This window comes from Amblyomma maculatum, chromosome 4, assembly GCF_055883805.1.
Source record: "Amblyomma maculatum isolate TAMU_Amacu chromosome 4, ASM5588380v1, whole genome shotgun sequence".
NCBI classification, from domain to species: Eukaryota; Metazoa; Arthropoda; class Arachnida; order Ixodida; family Ixodidae; genus Amblyomma; species Amblyomma maculatum.
In genome coordinates, this window is record NC_139347.1 from 141,328,639 (window position 1) to 141,355,480 (window position 26,842).

A 26,842-nucleotide genomic window follows, 5' to 3' on the forward strand; every position below is an offset into this window, starting at 1 on the left:
GCTGACAGTGCCCAGGCCTAAAGCACCATTGCACTCAAGCAGTGGACTGCTAGTTCGCAGCCAGCAGAAAGTGGGCTGCTGCGATGAGCAGGCACAGAGCAACACCGTGGTTGCCTGCAAAGGCTCAACATGAGAAATTATTTTCTCACTTAAAAGCACCCTGATTAAACTTTCAGTATTAAATGGCAATGAATGGCTCTGTGCAAACTAGTATTTTTCATATCTTTAATAGGGCCACTTCATTACATAACTGACTGAGGAATAAACCTCAAACCTCAATAAGGTAATTTTTTCTGATTTAGAATATTTTTGCAGGTGCACCTTACATTGTTTGATCTCTTTTATAGGCTTTTTGTCTTCTAAAAAAGTTTGAGAAATAGATTGAGTACTATAATAGTAATAATTGGTTTACAGGAAAGGAAAAGTTTCCCCGTGGACACCTGAATCACGCTACAAGGGAAGGAAGATGGGAGCGAAAGCGGAAGGAGAGAGGCCCCATAGTGGAGGGCTATGGAGTAATTTTGACCACCTGGGGATCTTTAACATGCATTGACATCGCACAGCACACAGATGCCTCTCCGCTTTGCATCCATCGAAACGCAGCTGCCGGCAGTCAGATTCGAACCCAGGCACTCTAGTCTAGTGCCTAGTACCATAAGAATATAAAATTTGATAAACATTTCAAAATTTCAGCTTTTTGTACCATATTTTATGATTTATATTTGAACAAATATAAGGCAGAGTTTGTTTATTTCCTGCACATCAAAAGAACAATGCATCTTATTAATATGAAAATTTTTGTTTATAGTGATGCATCAAAAAGATAATTTTTTACAAATTTATCTGTGTGACTAGGTTTTGCTATTACTTGCAAACTTAAAGGAGTATAGACCACCTTCACTCTGGCTATGTCATGAAGATGCGGTGGCCCTGTCGTAATTACAGACTTTCGCGTGGTAGGAAAAGCAATGCTTCAGTTGCTTTCGCCTACTGTGATTGTGCGATGGTTTGCTGCAGCTGAAAAAATAAAAAACAAAGCACCATGCTGACTAGTTGCATCACCGTGGCATGTGCTGGAAGGTAAAGAACGCAAAGTTTAGTAACCTTGCACAGGTTTCTTATGGGCAAAGGTCGCCGTAAACAGTGGGCCATCGCAGTGTGGCGCGAAGGCTGGATACAGACACCTTTACGCCAGAGCGGTTACGGGCTCAAAGGTCATGAATAACTCGAGTTTGGCCTTCTTTATGACGCGTAATGGTATTTTGTGAGTGCACGTAAAATGTTGACGAGGCAGCCAGTATATTAATGCGTAGACCTGTTTATAATGTAAGCAATTCCTCAAGCAACTTTTTTTTTTTTTTCACTTTCTAGTTGTATGTATTATGTGCATAGTGAGCTGCTGCGCATGCGATCAGTATTGCACTCCTCCATGGTTATATTGTATGGCTAATATTAGCTTTGTTCACCTCAAATTATGTGCGTCCGCTGACAGCCACTGATTTGCTCAATTGGAGATGAATTTTATTATACCGAGGGGTTTGAGTGGTATTCACTGCAGCTAATTTTGAATGCGAGTTGTGGGGTTGAGCGTCCCGAGCGACATATGGGCCCCTAGCTGTTTCAGATTTTGAGGATCTTTACATCAACTACGTACTGCATGGCACACTGTCGCATTCAGAGTTTATCCTACATAGAAACGCGGTCACGGCGGCCGGGACCGAACTGGGTAGCCCTAACTACGGAACCAGCATGTGGACGCTGCAGCTTGTAATGCAAGCTAAAAGCTTGAATACCCATGAAGAAATTATAAACGCTGACGCCAATAACCTCCCACGAACAGAACAGATAGGCGTGCAGCATGGTGATTTAAAGGAATAATGCAAGGATAAGCAAACCTGTACGGTGCCAAAGCACAGTGCCCTTGCTACTGTTGCCATGCTTACCAACAACGCTCATTTGATGCTTGGTATGAAGAATCATCCGAGGATGCAATGATGTTTTGAGCGGAATACTTCCTACCTGGTTTGCGTGTGCTGTTTACGAGCGAGAAAAATCACATTCCACTTACCCGACTGAAAGTTGTTGTATGCACCCAAAGCTTTGCAATTCTCGACGCATTCCGCGGCTAATGTGCTGGGCAAATAGCAAATAGATATCAATCAACGCTACTCATTTTCAAGGCAGCAACAACTTCGCTCGTGCGCTTTGAACGCGCTCTTGGTCTGGTACGGTGTGCAGGACAAGGCGATGCATGCTGTGTACGTGAAGTTTTTCCAAGTATTGCTTTTGTACTCACACAGCGCGTGCTCTTGGCAAGTATGGCCACAGCAGTGGGGTGGCACCACAGTGCCGCTCCCGTGCTTTCCGCCTGCTCTGGGGCCATAGACGACTGCCGCGCCACTTTGATTGCTGTTTGTTTTAAACATGGCAGAGACCTATAGACACCTAATTTTTGGGTTCGTGTTTTATTAGCTGTAATGATGTGCAAGGTATTACTGTACAGAAAGCACCAGGTGATATCCACCTATGACCGCTACACAATTTATCATTGAATTTCTTTCCTCATCCGTTTCGGTTTCAAAAGCCGTGTGATGGCTGTTACGCCAAAGTTAAGTCTAGGTCACGTGACGGGTGGAAAAAAATTGTGATATCCTGTGATGTTTAAATTCACTGCAACGCTGAAGCCAGCCTGCCTCAAGAACAGGAATCACAACAATTGAAGAGCTGGAGATTATACTGCGGCTTTTTCATGCTGTGCATGGCTTGGACTTGATTGTGATGTCACAGCCATCTCTCAGCTGCTGAAACCGAAACTGGCGAGAAAAGAAAATTGAACTGAAAATTATTTAGCAGTCGTACGCAAAAACCACTTGGCGATCCGTATACAGGAATGTCTTACAAAAATGCCACCAAAATTTGGCGTCTCTACTCCTTTAAGATGGTGGTCATGGGCAGAAAATATTTTTTCGCCAAAAACAAGCTGGGATAATATTCTTCATAGCAATACAATTTGCTATGATTTTTTAAAAAGAGATTCCCACAACCTGTATCAGTTGGTGTGGAATGAAACTGGCACCTTTACCTTAGCAGATCATGCTAGCCATAACAGCCTAGCATTATACTTGATGCATTAGCATGACAGGAAAAAAAAACAAACAGTGGTAGCATACCATATATACACCATCACAAAATCGAAGAACTTGAAGGTAAGCTGTCTAAAAATTGTAAAAACGTTTTTATTTTTATTTTTTTATTTTTTGTGGAACTGCAGCAGCATCATACTTTGTACCGAAAAAAATTGTTGGCTTGACAAGCACTGGACCATATATATGCTGGTCTGCAAATATGAAACACCTTTGCCCACACGTACCAGCTACAGCTATCCAATGGAAACTAAGGCAGATTCAAAAGCACAGAAGAAAGCTGCAGGTTGCCTCCAAAGGATCCCTCCCTGTTTCAGCACACGCATCAAAAACAGGGAAGGACCTGGAAATCAGAACAATGCAATAAATGCCCACTCCTGGGAAAGGTAAGATGTGAAGGATTTTGTTACAACACAGAAAGTATAATGAAAAGTATGAATTCCGCAATTCATGGCAGTTGGTTGTGTCTACTATCTTTGCAAACATTTGTCGTCACTTCAAGTAAAGGATCCATTTCTCGTTCCTAATTCTGAGGCAGTTGCTGATTTGCTCCAAAATGAGAGCTTGGTATACAGTGCTGGTTTTAGCGTAGATGTGGTTGATTTGTATAATCTCTTCCACACTCTCAACTCATCCAGTATGTTCAGCAATGTATTACGGAGGACAATGATGAATGCTGGTTCCAAAATGAGTGTGGAACCTTAACCGGATCCTTTTTGGAAATGTTATCTTACTACCTGAGTAACACGTTTTTTGAGTGAGATGGTAGACTTTATACGCAAAAATCTGGTGTGTGCATAGGTGCCAAGATAGCTCCCATCCTCACCGACATTTATCTAAGCAGGGTTGATATGAAAGTTGAGAATGATTTAGCCAGTTGTTGCATGCACATTTTCCGTTTCGTGGAGGATTTTCTGGTGCTAGCTAGCTCTGTGAATCCTGAATATGTGTCAAATGTTCTTCATGTTTTTGCACGTAATGGGTCGGGACTAAGGCTCACGCATGAAGTCCCCCAAGAAACAGCCTTACAATTTCTCGATTTAAAGTTGTCTTTCCAACCCCACCATGTCTGTTGGCAGTATTCACCTAGGAGTGAAAAGCCCCTTCTGAATTACAGGTCCTTTCATTCAAAGCTCGTAAAAAGTAGTATTGTTACGGGATGCTTAGGCATGGCAGTGAAGAAATCTTGTCATCATAAAATGATGTCCAGTCTCTTAACTCAGGCGGACAAATGCAAGGAAGCTGGTTTCCTGAACTCAGTTCTCGTCTCGAGTGCAGACAAAGTCCTCTGCGCGCTAAATTTGTCTTCAAGCATGTGAGGGCGGGAAAGGGGTTCGGAGGAAGGAAGAAGAAAGGTAGTAGTCATGCCATATGTACACACGCTGTTGCACCGAATTAAAAGAGTAGGAAGCAAGCATAATGAAAACGTTCTGTTTCCTTCTCCTAACAAACTAGAAAGAGTGGGAACCGCGGTTCAAAGAATGCACGAGGGGCGCAGAAGAAATATGTGCAACATAAATCATGAAAATAGATATGTTCCTTGTAAGATTGGCATAGTATATCAAATGCCTCTGTCCTGTGGCCTTACCTACATAGGCCAGACTGTGCAATGCATTAAAGTGCGGCTCATGGAGCACGCTAATTCGCTGAAAAAGAAAGAGACTAACCTAGCGAAGCACTGATCCACGTGCGAATGCACGTAATTTTTTGATGACAGGTTCATTCTTACCAGTGCACTACAGAAGTAGCGAAAGCTTTTCACATCAGAAAAAGTAATGGGTGCGTGAGTACGCCTTTTGCCACATTATCTCCTCGGGAAATGAATATGCTGCACAGTGGGCAGCAGTTCTGCCGATGCACTCGTGCTTTTATATGTTTTTTTTTTCCTTTTTACCAAAACTTGAGGTCGTTGACGTTGCGCATGTGCGCTGTTTCTCCGTGTGCGTATATATGATGTGATTCTTCCCAATAAAAAAAAATCAGCTGTACGTTCAGCGCTGTTCGTGTCTCGTTTCGTTTATTTCTTGGTCTGTGTATGTTTTGCGCTGTTGAGCCACCATTAATTTCGATACTCTCTCGCTTTTTATTGCTTTGGCTGTGGCGGTGCTGATCGAAATTCATGCCCTGGCCACATCAAAGTCATGCTGTGGACTATCTTCATAAATAAAGTCAGTTTGATTCCATATATTAGCACCCTTGTGGAGCAACCGGATTTTGCCAGCACATATTTTTACAAGCGGGTGCACTCAAGTAAGTGCTACTCACCTTTTTATGAGGCACAAGGCATACCATCGGGAGAGGCCATGAGCAGAAGCTGCGACGAAGCCAAGATCTCACAATCGCCGTGCATCAAGATTATTTCGGTACACACTGAAAGGAAACAGAAATGGTTGCTCTTGCTGGGACAGGGCTAGCCGGGGCCAAACGGAGGCGTATTCGAAAATGAACTACAAAAGGAAAGCCCTTTCGTGCGAGCCGCCGGGACTGCTTTTAGGCGCACGAAAAAGGGCTCCCTAGTTCCTCCACACTTCACTTGAAGTCACTGATAAATAGACTCATAGCAAGATTACGAAAAAATAATTGAGATCGCTAAACAATAGCGCGTCGATGCAGAAAAAAAAATTCCAAACAATTTGTAACGAGGGGGCACCGGTGCAATGAGTTGGCGAGGCAAGCACGGAATGCAAATTTGCGCTGTATTTCGCAGTACTCACGAAAGTTTGGAGAAAGCAGCAGGGATGCGTGCCACCCAATCTATTTTGCAGAATCCATTCCAGTCCGGTCAATCTGAAACAACGCGGCGCGAACAAGCCTCCTGCTTGCTTGTACTGCTTGTACCACTGCGCGCCAAAATTGAAAAGGGAAAAAAAAAAAAAAAAAAGGCACCTGCGGCTGCGGAGACGGCGATATAAAAAAAAGCGTCTAGGTTCGAGAGTACACGCAAGCGAAAAACAAAAATAAGCAATTTATTACGTCACATCCGCCAGACTACAAACAACTCCTCACCTACCTTCTTTCTTCTCGCGCATGCGCAGCTTATCAAGATCGCGCGGTGGCGACCGGCAGGTCTCCCAAGTCCAAACCACTACCGCGCGAGTTATCACACCAAAGTTCCTTTCGGATGGTGTTCTTCTCCGCCCGGTATAGGTCCAATGACACTTTCTCTTCGGAAGTCCTCTTCCATTCCTCCGTCTCGACCAGCTGTACCTGGGTCCGGATCTTCTGCTGTGCTGTGCAGTCCAGCTCCGATGCTTTTGTGGCCAACGATACCGTCGGGAGTCGGTACCTCTGCCGAAGAGATCGTGTTCGGCGCGTCCATCTCGTCGCTCGGCTGGTGAAAATTGTGTGCACGAGTGTTTGACGGGCCACATTCGACTCGGGAAGACGGAACAGTTGGTTATCGAACGCCGCCTTCGCCACTGCTTCCCGGGCTGTGAATGACGACCAACCCTTGTCGCCCTGGATGGTTTCGATAGGGACTTGTTTGGGTAGCCCGAGTGCCATTCGGCCGGCGTCCCTCTGGCGCCACTCCAAAAATTCTCTCGTACCCGCCGAGAGACAGAGTACGGCATTGGCGTAGGTCAGACCCGGGACCGCTACCATCTTCCAGAATGCCCTTGTGACCTCGTAGCGGTTGTAGGTCCACAAGGCCCGTTGACCTAACATGCCTCTCGTGCGAGCGGCCTTCGCTCTGAGGAGCCTCTCATGTGCCGTTAGATAATCCGCTCCCGCACTCAGTCGGACTCCAAGGTACTTGGTCACGTTGGTTTGTGACACTGCATTGCCCTGGAGATCCCACACTCGATCAGGTTGATGGTTGTGAGGCCCCCACACCATAGCCACACACTTGGTTGAGCTAAAACGCAGACCAAGCCGTCTCATCTCCACACCGCAGATGTCCAGCAACCGCTGCAGCTCCTCGGGTGATCTTGCCAACAGTGCAAAATCGTCAGCGTATATTAAAGCAGGGATCCGGTGAACTACCAGCGCTGCATCCTCGCTGTGCTCCAAAGTGTAGCCACATCCCGACTCTGCCAGCTTCTGTGTCACCCCACTCACATACAGCATGAACAGCAGTGGGGAGAGTGGGCATCCTTGCCGCAGGCCTTGGTGCATCTCCATGGGCGCCGTTACCACATTGTTCCACTCCACCACTGCTGATGGAGCTGCATAAAAGGCCTGAAGGAGTTCAATGTCTTGCGCAGCCAGCCCCATTTCCTGCAGCGTGGTCCACAGGAGGTCCCATTTCACACAGTCATACGCCTTCTCTATGTCCAGAAATGCCACATAAAGGGGTGAACTGTACTTCGTAGCCATTTCTATACACTGTGTGAGGACGAATAGATTGTCCTCTATCCGGCGACCGGGGCGGAAACCCATTTGCAGCTCGCCTAGGACTCCTTGCTTCTCTGCCCACCTCTGGAGCCTGGCCTTGATGACCTGCGTTGCTACCCTGTACAGTACTGGGGTGACAGCGATGGGTCTGTAGTTAGCCAGATCCCTCCTGTCCCCCGCACCCTTGTATAGCGGTTTCACCTTCACGGTCTTCCAGTCATCTGGAATGTCTGCGTCTGTCATCACCAGTTCCAGCAGGTCCCATAAGCGAGCCTGGGCCAGAGGTCCAAAAGCCTTCACCAAGCTCATGGGCATCCCGTCACATCCTGTGGCTGTTCCCGCAGCTACCCTCTTCATGGCTCGCTCCTTCTCCTTATCCGTTGGGGCTTGACGGAGCCCAGCCTCTCCTGTGTCTGCCAGTGTGCCCTTGAACAGAGGACACTGATCGTGTGCAGTGGGAGTTGCCATGCCCTGTGCCTGTAGGGGGGTCTGCAGCCATTCCTCCAACAAAGGAATGCAGTCGTGCGCAAGGTCAATGTACAACTGGTCGCGCAACTTGGAAGAAAACGCGTGCAGCTGCCTACTGCCAGCGGCATCAACTCAATGATGAGGGCTCCTGCAACGGCCGCTCAATGGAGTGCGCCTCCATTGGAGTGCGCCTCCATTGAGCGGCCGTGGCTCCTGCGAACTGTGAGGCAAAATACTAGCACACAGAAAATAAGATCTGCCAGAATTCCAAAGAACTAGAAAGCAAACATAATATTCGCGCTCAGGAATGAATGCAGTTTTTGTTTCTTGCGTAAGAAAAAACGTGTCACATTTTTAATAATACTTTAACTTGTTTCTAACGGCCTCTCTCGGCCACTTATCCGCTGCGTAGTTGCCCAAAGCTCAGAAATGGCTCAGACCAAAGCTTTTTTCATTCGCGGATGGGTGCGTCATCGGCCCCGGTTCAACGTTCATCGTTGCGTGCTGCGTACAGAGTGGGTTATCTGTACCAAACAGTCAGTATTTCATTCTGCTGGTTGTGGTAGAGCTTTACAGCAAGGCGAAGACTGTGTGTGCTCGATGAGAAACTGATTGCCGCTGCATGTGCGCATTTCCGGACGATGGGACAATGCTGCGTCACTGCTCGGCGGCTCGGTTCGGCCTCCCAGGCACGTCGCAAAAGTGGTGGCTTGATTTACGGATACACGTCTGCATGAGCGGCGTATCGCTGCATGCTTTAATTGAGCGGTGAAGGTGAGATTTTATAGCCCCCAAGACGCGTGTCGCATTGCTCAAAGCCTTCCGTTCCGCTTCCTTTGCTGCGTGTTTTGCTTACTGCGTCGTATTACCGCACCAACGTTCGCTGAACGTGCTTTAGCTATTATTACATTGATGTTCCTATTGTCAATGGGATCTTTCTCATGAACATGTTAAATGCTTAAGTTGTAAATTTCTAACCTCACATTGACTCCTTTCAGTGGCAAATGAAGCGCGAGTAAAATATGGGAATCATGAACAGGGCGAGATTTATTGGAGCGAAGCTATATCGTAGATATTTTCACTTCTCAGACGCAATAACTTCTAAATACTAGCAATCCCAATTTGAATTGCTTACCTAAGCTCTTACAGGTTGGCGTTCTAGCGCTAGCGTTAGTTATGCCGTTCGTTTGTTTTTGTTGTTCTTTGTCGCTGATATGTACAAACGGCGAGCGCTGCAATCGGGAGCCGCCAGCAGCTCGAGCATGCGCAGACGCTCGAGGGGCGGAGTCTAAGCCGCGTCGTCTTATACGACGCTCGGCGCTCGCCGGGAAGTGCACCACTCTGGGCAGTGCGCGGTTTTTGTGTTTTGCGGCAATTAAGCCGATATGCTGCACTAAAATTTTGCGACGCCAGCCTGTAGGCCTTCATTGCCAATAATGGGCCTGTAAAGACTTCCCTTCAGAGCATGTGTCACTTTCTCTTTATTAGGAGGGCAAGGGTACTAAATGCGAGCAGCCCTATCCCCAGTGTGCGTTGCCGTAATAATCCAAGAACTGACACTAAACTGCGCGCAGTGCGTTCAGCCTTTATTGGACCACGAAATGAAAAATTACTAAACGCAAAATAGCCCATGCGGCTGTACGAGTCAAATACAATGAAACGATCTGATACGATTGAAAGAAATGTCTAGAGGAAGATATGGATGCTGACGGTGCTGCATCTCGACAACACTTTAGTACCCCCAGACAGCCGTGCCCGCCGGCAGGAAAACGCACACGTCACGCTTGGAACTTCACTTAGTATATCGTCATGTCCCCAGCCACAGCGATAAAAGTGCTAATTCTAGAAGGCAGCAGTGTATAAATTGTCTCCGTCAGGGACTTCAAATCAAAGTACGCGCCATGAGGTATTAGTTGTGGACCTACTGGTGATTTTGCGTTTTTTAAACTGCTTAAGGCCAAAAGAAATAGTGCTGAAAAGCCAACAAGCCTCGTCATCTTCCTTCAGTCACTGCTGCGAAAATACTGGCGTGACTCGATAAAGATACCGGTATAGCTTTAAAAGATTGAAGACTGCTCTCGGCGCTCGTCTTCCCTGCCTCATTCCAGCTTTTTTATTTGACAAGAGCGGTACTATACCGTCGGCGATCAGATTTTGTCTTGTGCACATGGCCCGTATTCCGGAGAAAGAGCGATTCAAAATTGTAGAACTATATTGCAGGAACTATACTCAAAAAAGATAGCTGATATTATGGGAAGATCTCTAAAAGCTGTGAACAGGATTTTACAAGCATACAAGAAAGAAGGACGCATCAAGGATGCTCTCCGTGGACGTCCGCCAAGGGCCACAACAGAAGATGAGGATTTGTGGATAGTTGCGGCTGCTGCAGACGCCCCCCGCGCATCACTTCAAGAAATAAGGCAAAGCTTGAAGCTGAAGGCATCGAAGGCTACCGTCAGGCGGAGACTGAATGAAGCAAGCCTGAAGAGTAGAGCGGCAGCTCGAAATCCTCTGCTTCGGAATGAGAATAAGGCAAAGCGGCTAGGTTTTGCAAGAGAACATGAGAGGTGGTCCATTGAAGAGTGGAAAAATGTTGTTTTCAGTGACGAATCCACTTTTACGACCACTGGTGACGAAAGAGCACGACTGTGGCGCCCTGTCAAGACACGGTATAGGCTTTACTGTATACCCACTAATTATTCATTTGCTAAATCTAGAGATTAACATATAATATTTACGTTGTTCTAAAGAGGTGCGGCTCTAGCCTTATTTTTTTAGCATCCGGCAGATGAATCATAAAACGTCAGAAAATAGTCCTTGGTCTAACAAATATTTAAATATATTTGGTTACTGGAACTGCTTATTAAATTGACCTAAAGCACCGCAATGACATCACTTATTTCAGTCTGTATTGCAATTTAATCACCGAGTCTGCGGAGGGTGCATGAGTTTATTTGAACCAGCACTCGCAACAGTTCTGTGAACATGAACCAGTAAAGTGAAGCTAGCCCAGATTCGAAGAAAGGTTGACGCATGTGGTTTAAAATATCGGAACTCAATGGACGCTTTTTCGCTTTTTCTTTTTTTTTTTCAGCTACATGTCTCAGTATCTGCAACGGGTCGCGGCGAGCGGGCGTACAAGTGTCAGCGTTTGGGCATGCATCAGTAAATATGGACTTGGACCGCTAATACGTCTCGAAGGAAAGCTCACCGCCGAAAAGTACGCGGGAATTATAGACGACGTTTTGATTCCCTACATTCTTGACGGCCCATTCCCAGAAGGCGACTACATATTTCAGCAAGACAGGTCGCCCATCCACACCGCTCGCGTTGTGAACGAGCTGCTCGAAGAGCGCGGTGTTACTGTGCTGGAGTGGCCGCCCCAGTCACCGGACCTCAACATTATAGAAAATGTTTGAGGATCGTTAAAAGCATCTCTGGCGCGCCACGCTCTGCATGGGCTGTCCGAGGATAGGCTCTGGTTCACAATTATCGCCGAATGAGAAGCGCTGCGCATGAACCAGTCCCTTACCGAGTCACTTTACGCCTCACTGCCATCCAGAATGAGCGCTGTCATTGCTGCTGGTGGCGACATGACGAGATACTAAGTTCGGAGCTTGACGTGCGCCTTTTCCCGCCGGCGGGCACCGGTGTGTGAGGGTAAGACAGTATTGCCGAGACGCAGCACCGTCAGCATATATTTCCTTCATTCGTATCGGTTTGTTTCATTGTGTCTTACTCCTACAGCCGTTTGGGAACTGTTTTTCATTTATTAAATTTTTCTGTCGTGATTAAATAAAGACTGAGCACACTGCGCACACGTTTCTGTGTCTCTTTCTGGTCGCGGCGTATTACTGCAGCAGACACAGTGGACAAATACACCTGCTCGCGGTCAGTATCCCGATGATGAAAAAAAAGGAGCATGCTGTCAGGGGAAGTTTGCACAACCTCAGTTTCGCAAATGAAGGCCAAGAGGCTGGCGTCGCAAACTTTTAGTGCAGCATATCGGCTTAATTGCCGCAAAACAACGAAAACCGCGCACTGCCCAGAGTGGTGCACTTCCCGGCGAGCGCCGAGCGTCGTAGCAGACGACGCGGCTTAGACTCCGCCCCTCGAACGCCTGCGCATGCTCCAGCTGCTGGCGGCTTCCGATTGCAGCGCTCGCCGCTTCGCGATGCCACTCGCTCCGAGTTTTCCCCTAAGTGTGAAACAGCCTGTACTTTGTTAGCAAGATCTTTTACCCTTTTATAATCTCACCGCGTCTCGTTTGGAGACCTACGCTCAGGTCATTTTGTTATCACGAGGATTTCATGAAGACCGTGACGAATGAGCGGTGGTCGCTCTCCTACACTTATTTTTCATTGCCGTGAAGCGTCATGTAAGTAATCGTGAATTAATAAAGCCTGGCTTTCTATGCAGCACAGCATCACTCATTTATGCCCTTAGTGAAATGCCTCAAACCATGTGGTTCTATCCATGTGCTTGCCGAATTCGCTTGAAGGCCCTTGTTCGCAAACGTGCCCGAAGAAATAAGCCCCAGAATGCGTTTACATGGCGCGCGACGAAAGACTAGGCTAACGACGACGGAGACAGAACGATGCTATGATAAGGTGGTTAAAGATGCCGTAACATTTCAGTTAACGTAAAACGACAGTAGAAATCCATGTCAAGTAAAGTTGACTGAACAGTTACGGTGTCCATTTTTTCTGCCTTATCCGAGCATCGTTCTGTCTCCGTCGTTGTTGGCCTTGTTTTTCGTTCATAAGTAAAAAGACAAATTCCCCGCCAAAAGTACGTCACTGTGACGTCACAAGCAAGTTACGTTTTTGTTGTGCTTCACAGTTCGCAGGGGCTGAGAAACTAAAGCCTCGCTCAGAGTCGACACGCAGGCTTCTATGGGAGTTACGCTACCATTCTTCTTCAATGTTGGCATCCTCTCACCGTATGGTCAATCTACAAATCTACATTAATAAACCTTTACACTTAAGTGCATTTACGGAATATTTATGTGAATAAATAGCGAAATACAGTCGTTGTTTTATTTCCCTATCTATATTCAGAATTGACCTTCTATTCAGCGCCACCACTGCTTTGAATCCAGCTTTAGCTCCACTTCCTCCATGCGTCTTGTGCCATCTATCTACAGTGCAACGCGAGAGTGGCGGGGGGTCTCCTGCACGTGGTCGTCAATTTTTCCGCTGTGATCAAGGCTGGTAACTTGACTTGTCACGCAGTGCTGCATTACCGTACTTCAGTGTTGTTCGTCATAAACTCACGTAAAGGGACCCAGTGACCATGGCACAGCGACAAAAAGACATCTGAAGCAGGTAAGTGGGTATGGCGAGTGTGCGCCGACTTGGTTGACGCTGGCAGTGGTTAAAGTGTTATTTAGCAGAATCGCTTCGATGCGAAAACTTGCAAGCTAAATTCGTAATAATAGATACTTTATTGCTTTTCGATCGTGCCATCATGTGCTGCAGTGGCTGACACCCGACATTGCTTTTCGCGTGTCCTGTAAAGCTGTTTATAGGCACCCTGCAATGCAGTTTGACAGAACATGCCGTGCCGCCTCGCGGCCGAAACAGGACGCGCGAAGGCGTTCGCTCGCACAGGCCGTGTTTATCTCCGTGGCCTTGTCTGAAAGAGGTGCGCCTGTTTCTGCAGTTGAGAGCCAGATAAACGCTACTAGATAGGTCCGATGGCATCTTCAGAACCGTGCAATCCCTCCCCTGCCAAAGTTGCGAAGAAGAAATGTGGGCGCAGGTACTGTTCCGTGAAAGATTGCCACAGTCGCGAAGGGACTCCGGGCGTGCGGCTGTACAGCTTTCCGTCGATGCCTTGGGAGACGGCACGAAGAAAGCAATGGATTATCGCCGTGCGACGAGTCAAGTAAGTGAATTCCTATTTGTAAACGATAATTGCTGCACGTTACGAAAGTACCCAAAGACAAGGTTCATTTGTCAACTGGCTCGATCGGGTAACAGTTTTGTTTGTCAGGGTACAGGTAGTTCGCACAAGGCAGCATCCTTTGTCACGAGTTCGTGACGCACTGTGCTTCGTCATTTGTCGCGCGTATTTGTTTTCTGAGGATGACGAAAATACTCGCGGATGTGTGCTCCGGAAGTAATACAGAACAAGCCGTCCCCCGTTTTGATCGTGCTTTATTTTGTCTCATTACGTGCTTTTCGCGGCAGTGGGTGGTTGACGCCGGCGGAAAAACTAGAGAATGTTTACTGCATTCGAATCACTGAAAGCATGGATTTGTGCTACGTAGAAGACAACGATGAGCGGGCAGTGCCGCGGAACGGAGCGCTCGGACTAGGCCAGCTACGGACACTCAAGTGACGATTTTGGTCGGGGTTGGTACCAGTCAGATTATTTCACACGCGCTAAAAAACGCCCAGTGTCTGGCGCTCTCAGGTGTCTCGCACGTGCGCTGTCACTGTTCACTCATTCGGATTATTATGAACTGTTGCATTAGTGCGTAATCGGCTGTCCAATCATGAAATTAAAAATTGTTTCCGCGCTCAAGCAAGGGTGAAAATAGTGTGTATTAAGTGCGTTAGATCAGTAATACTATGGTAATACGTAAATAATTTACGTGCCTAGCGTATTTTCCTGTTTTATTCATGGCCCTTTCATTAGTAGAGTCGGCTGCATCTGTTGCAGAAGATTGATGATAACCTAATGTTCATGCTTTACTGTTTTACTCGTTTCAGTTTCGGAGACTCCTCAAGTTGGCAGCCAAATAGAGATTCAAGGGTGTGCTCGAAGCACTTTGTGAACGGTGAAAAAAGCACCATTGAAAGTCACCCTGGTTATGTACCCACAATATTCCCGACAGTGTACAAAAAGCGGTCCACTTCGCCTTCTGCTCGGTTGGATAGATTTAACAGGTAAGCTCGTCTCTGCTGTGCTACTTATGCTCTAGTTTGCTGCAAAACCTGGGACTCTGGGATGTATTACATTTTTTTTTTAAATTTAGCTTCACCTTAAAGCAGTTCATCTCTACCAAGAAATCTGCATGTACACGTGTACCAAAACAAAAGCCACGTGCACTCACAAGTAAGATTTTAATGGCATTACTGCTTCTGTTATATGTGCAGGTGGAAACAGCGGCACTGTGCGTCATCATCTGCCCCTTCTGCTGCCCTTGCATCACCTGTTGACACTACATCATCTGCTGACCTCGGGTCAGCTTTTGACCCCACAGCTCAAGTAGCAGCAGCCAGTGGCACCTGCAGCCTTGCCACAGGTGATCAAGCAACTGGCCCGGATGAGTTGTGTGAGCAGACATCATTTGAAAACTTGGATCTGCTGTGCACTGTTGCTGCTGAGCTTCACACGACAGCAAAATCCATGGTGAGCTTCTAGGTATTTCGTGAACTGAAGTTGGATGCCTGTGGTTGTACAGAAAATTAATACTTAAGCTGATAAACTAATACTTCTCACTCGCTTTTTTCTTGTTTTTCACGTGGTTTGAGTATGATTCCCCATCAACTTACCCAGTTTTCTGTCCTTATCAGAAAATTAAGTTTATACTTTTGGTATTATACCATGCTCAGCTACGTCTCCCTGTGAAGCATAGGCAACAAGTTAGCAGCGTTATACTCTTACTGTTTTTTCCTTTCTCCTTGCTTTTCACTAACACCTGCGCACAAAATGTGACAGCATTTTTCTGGAAGGCTCATATCGAGATGTTTCTTTATTGTTGATACTCTTGTACATTATGACTAGTGAAAATGAGTTTTGCATTGTTACCTTACATGTATTTATTCTTTATTATTGCAATTTTACACAGGAAACCCAAACAGAAGACACAAGTTTATCAAGAAAGAAGTTTACAGTGTTCATGTGCCTCATAAATGAAGCGGGTGCATCGACTCAAGTAACACATCTTGAGACATGCGACAGCAGCGTACAGCACCAGCCAACATCCATTAGCAAGCACAGTGGACCTGATCATAGAACTAGCTATTTTTCTGGCTATGAAAGCATTGTAAACTCAGTGAATGCATTGCAAGATCTCTGTAGTGTCAGCAACATAATCTTTGCATTGCTTCTTAGCATGTTGCCACCTTCTTCAGAACGAAAATGTGATGTCACAAATCAAAACAGGCTCCTTTTGTTTCTTATGAAGCTAAAACTTGGCATCAGCTACTCGTCACTAGCTGTTCTCTTCTCTATAAGCGAAACGTCTGCGTCGAGACATTTCAAAAGCGTTTTGAGGACACTCTCTGTGGCAACCAAGAAGTGGATTTTTCGCCCTCCCTCAAAAGTGATTGAGGCCACAATGCCTGAATGTTTCAAGGCTCATTATCCTGGATGTACAATGATTATTGATTGCACAGAAGTACGTACTGAGCAGCCACCAACTGTGCAGCAAGAACGAGTCCTATACTCGAATTACAAAGGGGCATACACACTTAAGTTTTTGGTGTCCATAACACCAGGAGGGATGATATGTTTTTGCTCAAAAGCTTATGGTGGTAGGTTATCTGATACACACGTAACTGTTGATTCAGGCTTTTTAGACCTTGTTCAAGCTGGGGACACAGTTCTGGCAGATAAGGGATTCCCAGGCATTAGAACACTTTTAGGGAACGAGAATGTTGTTCTTGTTATGCCGCCATTTCTCCATGGCTCTCAGTTCACTCCAGAAGAGGTTAGGGACACTTACAGTATTGCGCAAGTGAGAATACATGTCGAAAGAATGATTCAAAGGATTAAAATATACAATGTATTAAACAACAAAGTACCAACTGAGCTCATCCCATGCATGACTGATATTTTCCATATCTGCTGTGTACTAGCTAACCTCCAGCTTCCAATCATTAAACGCAAAGAGCAGCCACAGTCATCTTAAAACATCCGCTTTACTGGTTTTGCCCTTGATAGCATGAAAGGAAACAAACATAGGTTACAGAAGACTCAAGTCTACTAGCCAGTATTTCAACAAGGGCTCGGCTGCCTGGGATTTCGACATATCCTTTTTGTCAGAATATTAGATGGTGGGCCGAGGCTTCCAACCCTTCATCAGTTTTTTTCTGTGTTACCAAGAATTAAATCTTTCTGCTGTTGCTTTGCCATAGATACTCATTCTGGATAGTCATTTGTTTGGCCATACATCTGGGCATTAGAGTATTTGCACTTTAATGTTTCAGAGTTATATGTGGGTTACGAGAAACACTGCAGTGGTCGGCTTTGGATTATAATTTTGATTTCATTAGGGTTCTAATGTGCACGGATATCTCACAGCACACAAGGCAGTGGCCAGTTTTTGTAGACTGTGGGTGCTGTTTCAATGGAGCTTAGAACTTCTATGACGTTTCGGTCCGAAACTTTTGTCTTAACAGTGTATTGTATCAGGTACAGGAAATTTAAATAGGCAAGATTAGTTCAGAACTGGAAGTGGATATGTGATGCTGTACTGTGAAAAATGGCCTGTTTTTGTGTGCATAAGGTTAGAGGCTGGGTTGAGCTGTTTGCCATAATTTTGTGTAGAAAACCAGAAAACCTTACCAGTGCAGTGATCAAATGTGGATAATGCATTGTCACCTGCCTTTACCTGTCAGTAAGTCTCGTGTGCAAGCAAAGGATATATTTTCCAGTTTTATATTGTATAATGATGTTGTTTCCATTAAGTTTGTTTTTTAATGCTAATGTTGTTTTGCATTAATGCTTTGAAGTGTGCCATTTTCCTTCTAGCACATAAAGAAATGCATTGCTAACCAAGCTGTACAAGTTGCTTTTTTGCTGTTCTGTAAAGTACTTTGTTCTAGGTCTTCAGAAATGATGCATGAAAAACACTTCAAATGAGCTTTTGTTTTTAGTACATCTGCTTCAGTGTTACGCACACATGCAGCAGCAGAACTGGTAAGCAGTGGTCATATTTGTTAGCTCATTTCACATGTCATTTTCAGTTTCATAATCACACTATGTATTTTTAGGATGTTAGCATTTTCTGACGTGCAATAATAGTAGTAAATGGGAAATGTATTTTTCCATTGTGTTTGGGGCTCAATTCTGGTGTACATACAAATTGTATTGAACATGTGCTTTATTTTGCTGCAGCAGGCAGAAGAAAAGTAAAATAAAAATCTTCAAGGGCTGGTATCGATTCTTGAAGAAAAATGTCATTCCTGTTCACTTCAATTATCACGTTTTCTTTGCTGGAGTAAACAAAAAAAAAACATTTTTTTACATTTAGCAGGTACAGTAAGATCTGTACTTGGGTATAATAATGGTGTGTCATCTTCAGCCTTCGGTTGCTGCCGGTGCCCTGGATGTAATCAAGAATGCTCTCTCCTGAGGCGGTGAACATATCACTGTTTTTGCATTTGTAGGGACACTTGATCTCAAGGAGATAAGTCTCCCCAGACAGGCAGAACATGCCGTCAGGGCTGCCACATAGCCACGGTTGATCTGGGTGAAGGATGAGACCCATCTGAAATAGAATTGTTTACAATCACCTTATAATCAGACACTACAACCGACCGTAGTTTGTCCCTGGCTTCCCTAATAAGTTGCTAGTTTCTTGATTAACCCTTCGACAGCTTACTGCATGATACCCGGATAAAAGTAACAAAACCAGGCTCCACAAACCCTATTCTGTGGCATGAGCTGGAATGCTTTATTCAACCTATTAAAAGCAAAACATTGTCGTGTTGAGGTTCACACTGCTGAAAGGGTTGTGCAACATTGGATATTTTTTTGCTTTGGAGGCTTTCTTATTTCTGAAGTGCTGGATTTCACGGTACTGTGAAGACTCTACTAAGTACGAACTCACCTCCACAACTTCAACACCTAGTAGGCGCTCAAACTCCACCCGAGCCAGGGGTTCCATACGCAGTCCTGTAATTGGGTAAATAAAATGAAATATATGTTTTCTTAAGCTCGCTATTGTACAGTTGGATTATACAGCACCAAAACATCATTTAAAGGAGTCGAGATCCATTTGAAAACATGAGAACATGGATTCTCTTCTGTCACTGTTTTAGTGCTGTGTATTCCACAAGAAAAATCTTGCACTTTATGCGTACCATATGCAGTGGCCTGTGATGAAAATGGCCTTGAATCCAGGATGGCCTTGGCAACCACCTCAGGGCTGCGTCTAGTATGTAGTACTGTGTGCCCAGTTGTGCTGCTTATCCTGAATTTTTTCTCTTTGTGCCACCTAAATAAGAGTTCACATAACCAAAATCAGAAGCATGAAGTAAACATGTACCTGCTTTGTCAAAAGTTTAGAGCTCAGGGGCTTAGTTCTAAGCTGTGCAGTGGGGCTCCTGTAGCATACCTGGAACTCCAGCCCATTAGAGGAGTCAGAACTAGAGATTTTCTTACCCTCAGGAGATTTGGAAGGCTGCGGATGCAGCCTTCCAAATCCTTTAACAAAGGCTGTATACCTACTATAAGCAAGAATGACCTCTGTCATTGTTGTTTCCATACCTCATACAGCTTGATTGGCCCATGGTCGCCACGCATAAGTCTGGCACAGACTCGCAGACAATATTTGTTTCATAAAACTCTTTCTGCTGTTGCGTCAGGAGCTGCATATGGTCTTTTGATCTCACTGTTTGTTTTGGGTAGGTGCCCGATATTTGCAGCACATGCAACGCCTTGCAAGGTGCTGGAAGCAGCTGGCCAATTGTTTCTAGCTGCAAAACCCGCCTGGCTTCTCTTTCTGCCTCTGGGTCGGTTAAATCCGTCTCACTGTTGACCATTGCTCCCAAAGTTTCAGTGAATGGTGAAACAATGCCCGGAAAGTATTCCAGCACATAAAATGGGGACAGCTCATCAGGCTTTTTGTTCCCTACAAAGGTGCTGTTGTAGTCTGGAGGAAGAATGACAAAACACACTGAATATTAAGCAATACAGTTGGAATAGCTAATCAATGTGTTGAGCACAAAACCACATAAATATGGTGACAGGTAAAAGTGACAGCAAGGAAAATAGATATGACCACAGCACTATGGTTTGCAAGGAGACATGCGATGACATAACAAATGTTTCATGCAAGCAGTGCTGTACTGAAAACTAGCAGCACATGCACTACATAACAGCAATAAAACAAAGTGCATTATACCTCCAAACAATTCCTCAATGCTGGCCTTGTCATTAAGCAGCGGCTTCCCTGCTGGTTTCCCCCACGCCTGTGGTGCACTCGTGCAGGATGCGTGCTCAAATTCATTGAGGTAAAAAGCAACTGCAGCGCAATGCTTGCAGTTGCCCAGGCTTCCGTAGCGACACGTGCATTTCCCGCTTTCTATTTTTCGGGGCTCATTCGTCAGCTGCAAATCGGGATATCGGAAGAAAAATAGACCGCTCAGGCATAATGTGAGGCCAAATAAGTAAAAGTGCAGTGGGGCAGTAAAAACTGCAAAGCCGACAGATCGCACGTGCGCCTCGGCGTACTTAAACCGCATTGTTTTGTTTACTTACCTTGAGGTCAACTTCATATGTGTGCTTGCTCTGTTGTGACAGGCATTTTGCCGAGACTTCAGTGCCGTCCACTTCTCGGACTCCAAATACATGGCTATTTTCAAGCAATCGGCGTCCTTTCCGCAGTAGCGACGGCCGAAAATACTCCTCGAGGCCGTCGACATGCTTGAATCCGCAGTGGAGAACCCGCGACATTGCGGGTAGCTTACGTTCTCCGGTTGCTGCTGAATGCAAAAATAAAACGTCCCGAGCAAATGAACTTGCGGTGCAACGTTGAGGATGGTCGTAACGACGCAGATACAATAGGAAACAACGGCGAAAACAAGCGCTTCAGCGGCGCCGGCATCTAATGGAGCGCCTTCGTGGTTGACGACACCTCCGTTGGTGGCGCATATGTCGCCGTGCTAGTGGCGACGCCCGACGATTGCAGGTTCCCTATGAAGACATGAGACGAAGCGAGAAAGTGCCGAACTTTGTGGCGCGCACTACATCGCGATGAAACAAAGGAACGGGGACAGGAGGACTGCTTTTGTCCTTCCTGTTAGTGCGCCTTTGTTTCCCTGCGAAAACGTGGTTTTAAGGGTGGTCGAGGTGCGCGCTGTTGGACTGACTGGCGTCCCTCGCCCGTATCGGTGTGTAATAACGTTTCTGCCAGTTTGGCACCACGCATCTCGCGTCGTTTTTTGCTTCGGTATGCTTGTGCTCGAGATTCCTCCTCCAAAACCATTGTTTCAGTGATCTTGCAGAAGCGATTTTTTTTTTCTTCGTTCCAGCGTTGTTGGGTTGGGAAGTGTCCCAAAATTTCCCCGATTATAAAATTGCAACAAAGTGCATGAAAATGACCAAAAGTAAGCTGTCATCAAAGACTCATTTTATTGAAATAAAACCATGCCATTCAGCCTTTAATCGTCAATTTATGTTTCATAGATATCTGACCGCAACCTGTATAGCATATCGTTGGTGATAATGAATTTCACGCAGCACTTGTCTAGAGATGGCTTGTTTCTTTACTTTGGCTTCACTTATGTGACTTGACTGAAGACTTGCTCCATTACTGAGTTTGATATTGGGCATGAAAGGCAGGCGAGCACATACAGTGCCAGTTCCTTGTAGGGTTTTTCGCCCAGGGCGTTTTCATACTTGACAACTCTGGCCGAGAATGCTTCAGAATCCTCTGGAAGTTTGCCACTGAAGACTGCTTGCATGGTAACTTCATTCAGTGTGGACTTCTGGTGCTTGCAGTGGAGGTGACACTGAAAAGCTTAGCTCCAAAGTCTGTCATTTCCAAGGAAAGCCTTTGGCTTTGCTTACTGAAAATTCTTGGCTTCAATGTTCAGTGAAGCAAGTCGAGCTTCTTTATTATCTTATCCAGAGCAGTTTTGACTGACTGGAACAAGACACTGATCTTTTCAAACTCTAGAACGACAGGAGACAAAAATATCAGATGAAGGTAGTTTGCATCATCATAGAGCATGTCATGGATTAATCGAGCTTTGTACCTCACTTCTTGCGTTCCTTCTCGCATGGCTAACATAAACTATAAGCCTTTAGCTCATTTTAATGTTCGAGAAGTCTCTTGATGACACGTCAGCTTCAAAAACGGCATGTAGCAAGTGTTACTATAACTTTGGGCTTCCACTGGTTGTTTTTTCATCTCTTCAAAAAGGTCTTTTATTTTTTTTTTTTTATTCGAGAAGTTTGCTATCAGGCATAGCGAAAAGGGAATAGGGAGTAGTAGAAAGCTAGAAAAAGCAGTGTAAACAGGTCTCTGTATTTCCTGCACCCTTTCCTCCATGACTACAAGGTGTTGAATGTCGATGAGAGGCGACTGGAACTTTCCTGAGCAGAGTTGGCCATGATCAATGCTAGCAGTGTGAGACACTACTTCACCCGTCAGACTGTGTGTTTGCCTTTATTTAGTAGCTCTCCTGTGCATGCGCCAGGCAAGCTTAAAGTCATCTACAGTTAAAAGGGAGTGGAGTTTGCTATACATGTTCTTCCAAGAACAGGGAATAGCACATAAGGTGCTGTCACAGGTTACTAACTCCTTTCTTCTCTGGCTTGGGGAAGCCAGCCATTGTAAACCAGTTCTTAGAAAGAATGTCAGCAGTGTTAGGCAATATTTGACTGGTAAGTGCAGTTCGCTTAACAGCCGCTAGCGTGGTGTGCTACTGGAAAACAAAAAATAATAAAAAAGAACCAGTAGGGTCATTGGGAAAAAGCGCATAATCAAATACCTGCCCTGTGTATATGGACATGTTGCCACTCGCGCTCACTACTATGCCTCCTTTGGTACCTTCGCATGAGTGTGCATGGGCGCACATAATAATGTTGTTCTCCCCTGTCCTTTCTTGTTATAGGTGGTATGTACTGGGCCCACATGGTGCCTAACTGTGCCGCCGCCGGCCATTTTTGTGGTGCACATAGCCAACGAAATCCTGCCAGCACTGCTCCGAAATCGTGCTTTCGTCTTGTTATGGTGGCTCGCTTGCCACATTCATATTGTCACTTAGACTCTGCATGCATCGGAAATCGTGCCTGTAATTGTTGCGCTAATTAGCTACGTGAAAATGCACATTAAACAAAAACCACTTAGGGTGGGCACATGATCTGTTTAGCGCTGTTCGAGCCGAGGTACGCGAAAAGGGCGCAGCGACGAACGTTGTTCGTGGAATTAGGTTTCCCTCAGTTCCGGAAAGAAAGCTCTGACAATGGTGACAACAGCCGTTCCGTGAATCCGGAAAGCCACATGTGGTTCTGCAGCGGGTCTATGGGGCTCTTGCATTATTCTAGACGACGTATCTGCGACCCTTAATTTCGATCTCTTCTGCATATGTGACCTTGGCATAGTGCTTCAGAGTTTACCCTCGGGGTTACCTGCCAACGTTTAGGATGAGGTGCATCCCGAATAAGCTCAGGATGGATACCAATTGAATTTTCACAAAAGCCGTAGTGTGAAATATGTGACCTCGTCTTGTTTCGGACCTTGAAATGACCGAGTCCTTGGGACATGCGCTGTTTCCCGGGGGTATCGTTGCCACCTTGGCGATTACTTTTTTTTCCTTGTACACATGCTGGGAATCTATGCCTGCGCCAGGGTGATCATGCAAGCTCGCCGCCTAGCTCAGCAGCTAGCCAGTTTAACTCTATCACTGCACTGTACGTGCACTGTGTTTACAGATGCCAACACGAAAGACAGACACGTCAGGGATAAAGCGCTGAGTACCGAGTATCAGCTTCACACTCGCATGTCGACTTTTGTTAACACGCACGGTGCACAGCTTAAGAATGAGCCACCACCATGCACTTAGCCCATTTAGGTGCCTCAATGCGATAGTGGACAGCAACCTTTGTGTAAAAAAAAAAAATTCTCTAGTGTGCTAATAATAACACTTCCAAATTCCGGCTCTCCGAGTTCACGGAAGCGCTGCTGCCCCTGACCATTATCTGCGTTTCCAGTCAGTCCATGGCGTCGTTGGACCTGTTTCTCGACCTCGGCTCGAGCAGTGCTAAGCAGCGAAGCTGCCCACCCGAAATGGCGTTTATTTCAGACTTAGCTTGTTTTCTTGCTGCTGTCGCGTGCGGCTACGGCTGTCCGATTTTATCGTGTTTGCGAGTTCCAAGAGGCAGTCTGAAAGCGGCGCGTGCGAGGAGAACATGCTAGTTTAGGTGTTCGTCTGCTCTCTGCACCACAAGTATGGCGGCCGGCTGCGTAGTTGGGCGCCGCGTGAGCGCCAGTGCATACCATCTATAGGTCACCTCTGTCTTTCTCCTTTGTTATCCTCTCCCAGTACTTTTATTCCTGCTGTGTGCAGCTCGGGTGCCTCAGATATTAGATAGTAGATAGTAATTGCCACGGCTGGCAACATCTTTCCTTTTATTGTTTTGAATAAAGCCACTACCACCTCCACTGGGGAAAAGGTCCATTGGATGAAACAAACCCTAGTGGCAGCACTGTGCAGCAACATGGCAAGACACTAAGAAAATGATGAATGGATAAATGCAAATCTAGCTCTACTCTAGATTGTGTGGCCACTTGTAAACATTTGAATTGGCAGCGCTGATGCTCTATCGGAGCTGATTGTGGAGGCCTTCATTAGAAGTTAATGGACATGGACACCAGGAGGTCTGAAAAATTTCCAGATTTCCAAATTTTGGGGTGAATTTTCACAGATGGCAACACTGCAGCAGAATAGCCTGTAGACTCCTTGGCTCCCATTGGCTGGTTGTGACCACGTGATTGTAGGGCTGGCATATTTTCTGAAGTCTATTTTGCTAGCAGCCGAGATAATCCATGCTAGGGAAAAGGTGTCGGCAGCTTAGCTGGGCATGCACTGCATAGGCTTGCGAGTCTGGTCAAGCCATGGAGGAAGGAAAGATTTTTTTCCTTCCTCCACGGGACAAGCAGTATGCCAGTATGCACTGTTTCCTCATGCGAAATGTCTGTCGGAAAGGCGTCACCATTGCCGTAACTTAGGATCGAGGAAAACGTTGAAAAAAGTATGCATGTGATTTCATATTGAAATTATGTTCGCTGTACAGCATTCAGATTAAGGTGTCCACCAAGAGGCGAGATACAGATATTGTGCCTTCCTTTTCCTAAAACCAAACCAACTAAAGAGATTTCTTGTCCAAAATTTGTGCCAGTCTCTCACCTCAGTGCGCAAACTATGGTCATTGCTCAATGCCGGCTTCTTCCAGTTCCTTGCCTTGCAGCTTTTGCAGCACCCTTGCCAACTAAGCATAAGAAAATTATTTTTCTTTTTTCTCGCTGACAAGAGTTCGAAGGGATGTTCACCGGCTACATGCCTAACTACGGTCAGTGTGTATCCCTTTGGCCGCCCACCCTTCCGCATTGCTGTTGCTGGCGCAACTGATTTCACTGAGGGCGTCACTTGTTACATTAGTAACCCCATCTGCAGTTAAAGGTTATCATTTCTTGCTCTGAAAACAGCTTGGTATGCCAGATTATCATCATGATCAAGGTCACGTGCAGTAGCATTCTGGGCGATTGTAGAAATCATCAAATTTTCTACTGGTACAGGGTTAGAAGTGTTCACATCAGACACCAGCAGGTCATTGGAAGCCATTTTCTGATCAGTTTTTCTTTTTGAGGCAGGTTGAACATTCCCCAGAAGAATATCGCTTTCTGCACACGTCTCTATTGTGTTCTTGCTGCCTGCTGCTTCTGAACACTTGCCTTTTCTTTGCAAATGCACACCACAGTTGTTCATTCAATGGCAAAGCAGATCTTGCAACAGTTCCACTTTTCGCTCTGCAAATTTTGTTATCGAACCTTCAACCACAGTTGCTTTTCTAAATTTTTGGTAACTTGACTTTTGCATCTTTCTGTTTTTAAACATGCGATGGCGCTATTTCATTCCACTCACAGACCGATAGCACTGTTACGGTTTGCGCATACCATTTTGGCGACCATATGTCACTGCAAAGGCTTCCATCAAACTTCGTCCGAAATGATGCCTTACTGCAAGAAGGTGGCAGCATGGAAGCAACGCTGCATTCCTGAACCCTTAGCAGCAGTCATTTGCGGAAGCAGAGTTTACCATGCCATTATGACCACCTCTGCCATCGATCTCCTCGACGGAATTCATGCGCACTCTAGATGAGAGGTGTAGTTGTCACTTCACATGCCAGAATGCATATGGCATCAAAAGCTCACTGTAAAGCATGTCAGCTTCATCAGTACTTGAAGTCACATGCCTTTTTTGGAGCATCGTGGCGTGGCTGCTTTGTGCATCACCTCTTTTCTTGTCATCAGCATGAATGTGAGAAATCTGTGCACAAAATTTTCAAGTGAGCTGTACCAGTCAGCACTGCTGTTAATCTTTGCATTGTCTGCACGATTGTTCGTTGAATTCATAAAATTTGCACATGACCAGTTGATGCCCATGATTCATTCCTCATGAATGCGATGCCAATTTGTGTTAAAGTAGTCAGTTACCGGGGGTGACAAAGACAGTATAAGTGTCTGATACAAGTAGGCTTACTCCTGTTCACTCTGCATAGGCCATGCATAGAAGTAGGTTTAGGGTTGTTTCCTGAATCGGCCTTGAATTTTTAAGTTTTTTGAATGCTTATCTCCCCTCTAAACGTTTGAAGAGTATGGAAGGCACATACGTGCAGTGAAGACTGGGGAAATCCTTTTGTAACAGTCTGCCGCTCTTTAATGTTTTTATCTGACATAGCGGTTCCACACACCGGCACGCAGGGCAAAAGGTGATCTGCCCCTGTACTTGGGCGAAGCAGCAAGGTGATTCTAAAAAGAGCGCATTGTTTTAAAGTGCCAATCACAGACCCTGATGCACGATGAGTCATCAGCCAGTTGGCCGCAATGTGGAGAAGATAATATGGGATCCTTCTGGAACTTTTGATGGGGGTCCACAAAGAGCCCACTGTTGTGGACACTTGGCATACGTTCTCTCAGTGTGCTCAAC

General features: G+C 45.7%; 1 protein-coding gene and 1 long non-coding RNA gene across 2 annotated transcripts; one reads left to right on the forward strand and one right to left on the reverse strand.

The window, feature by feature from the left end:
• The first annotated feature begins 13,099 nt into the window (after positions 1–13,099).
• Positions 13,100–20,042, forward strand: LOC146193200 (uncharacterized). Its single transcript, XM_084602616.1, has 5 exons — positions 13,100–13,273; positions 13,710–13,835; positions 14,666–14,842; positions 15,053–15,308; positions 15,748–20,042. The coding sequence occupies exons 2-5, from the start codon at positions 13,780–13,782 to the stop codon at positions 16,810–16,812; spliced, it is 1,554 nt and encodes a 517-aa protein (XP_084458742.1). The 5' UTR covers positions 13,100–13,273; positions 13,710–13,779; the 3' UTR covers positions 16,813–20,042.
• On the reverse strand, positions 18,257–20,222 carry LOC146193201 (uncharacterized). Its single transcript, XR_014706801.1, has 4 exons — positions 20,032–20,222; positions 18,989–19,122; positions 18,736–18,800; positions 18,257–18,393 (listed from the first exon to the last, which is right to left on the reverse strand). It is a non-coding gene; the product is annotated as an uncharacterized LOC146193201 (long non-coding RNA).
• Between the last annotated feature and the right edge of the window lie 6,620 nt (positions 20,223–26,842).

What these genes read in the sequence shown, in the direction of transcription:
- LOC146193200 (XM_084602616.1), top strand. Translation starts at nt 13,780, where the DNA reads ATGCCTTGGGAGACGGCACGAAGAAAGCAATGGATTATCGCCGTGCGA. An exon ending in ATCGCCGTGCGACGAGTCAA is followed by an intron (nt 13,836 to 14,665) that starts GTAAGTGAATTC and finishes TACTCGTTTCAG; the next exon opens with TTTCGGAGACTCCTCAAGTT. An exon ending in ACACGACAGCAAAATCCATG is followed by an intron (nt 15,309 to 15,747) that starts GTGAGCTTCTAG and finishes AATTTTACACAG; the next exon opens with GAAACCCAAACAGAAGACAC.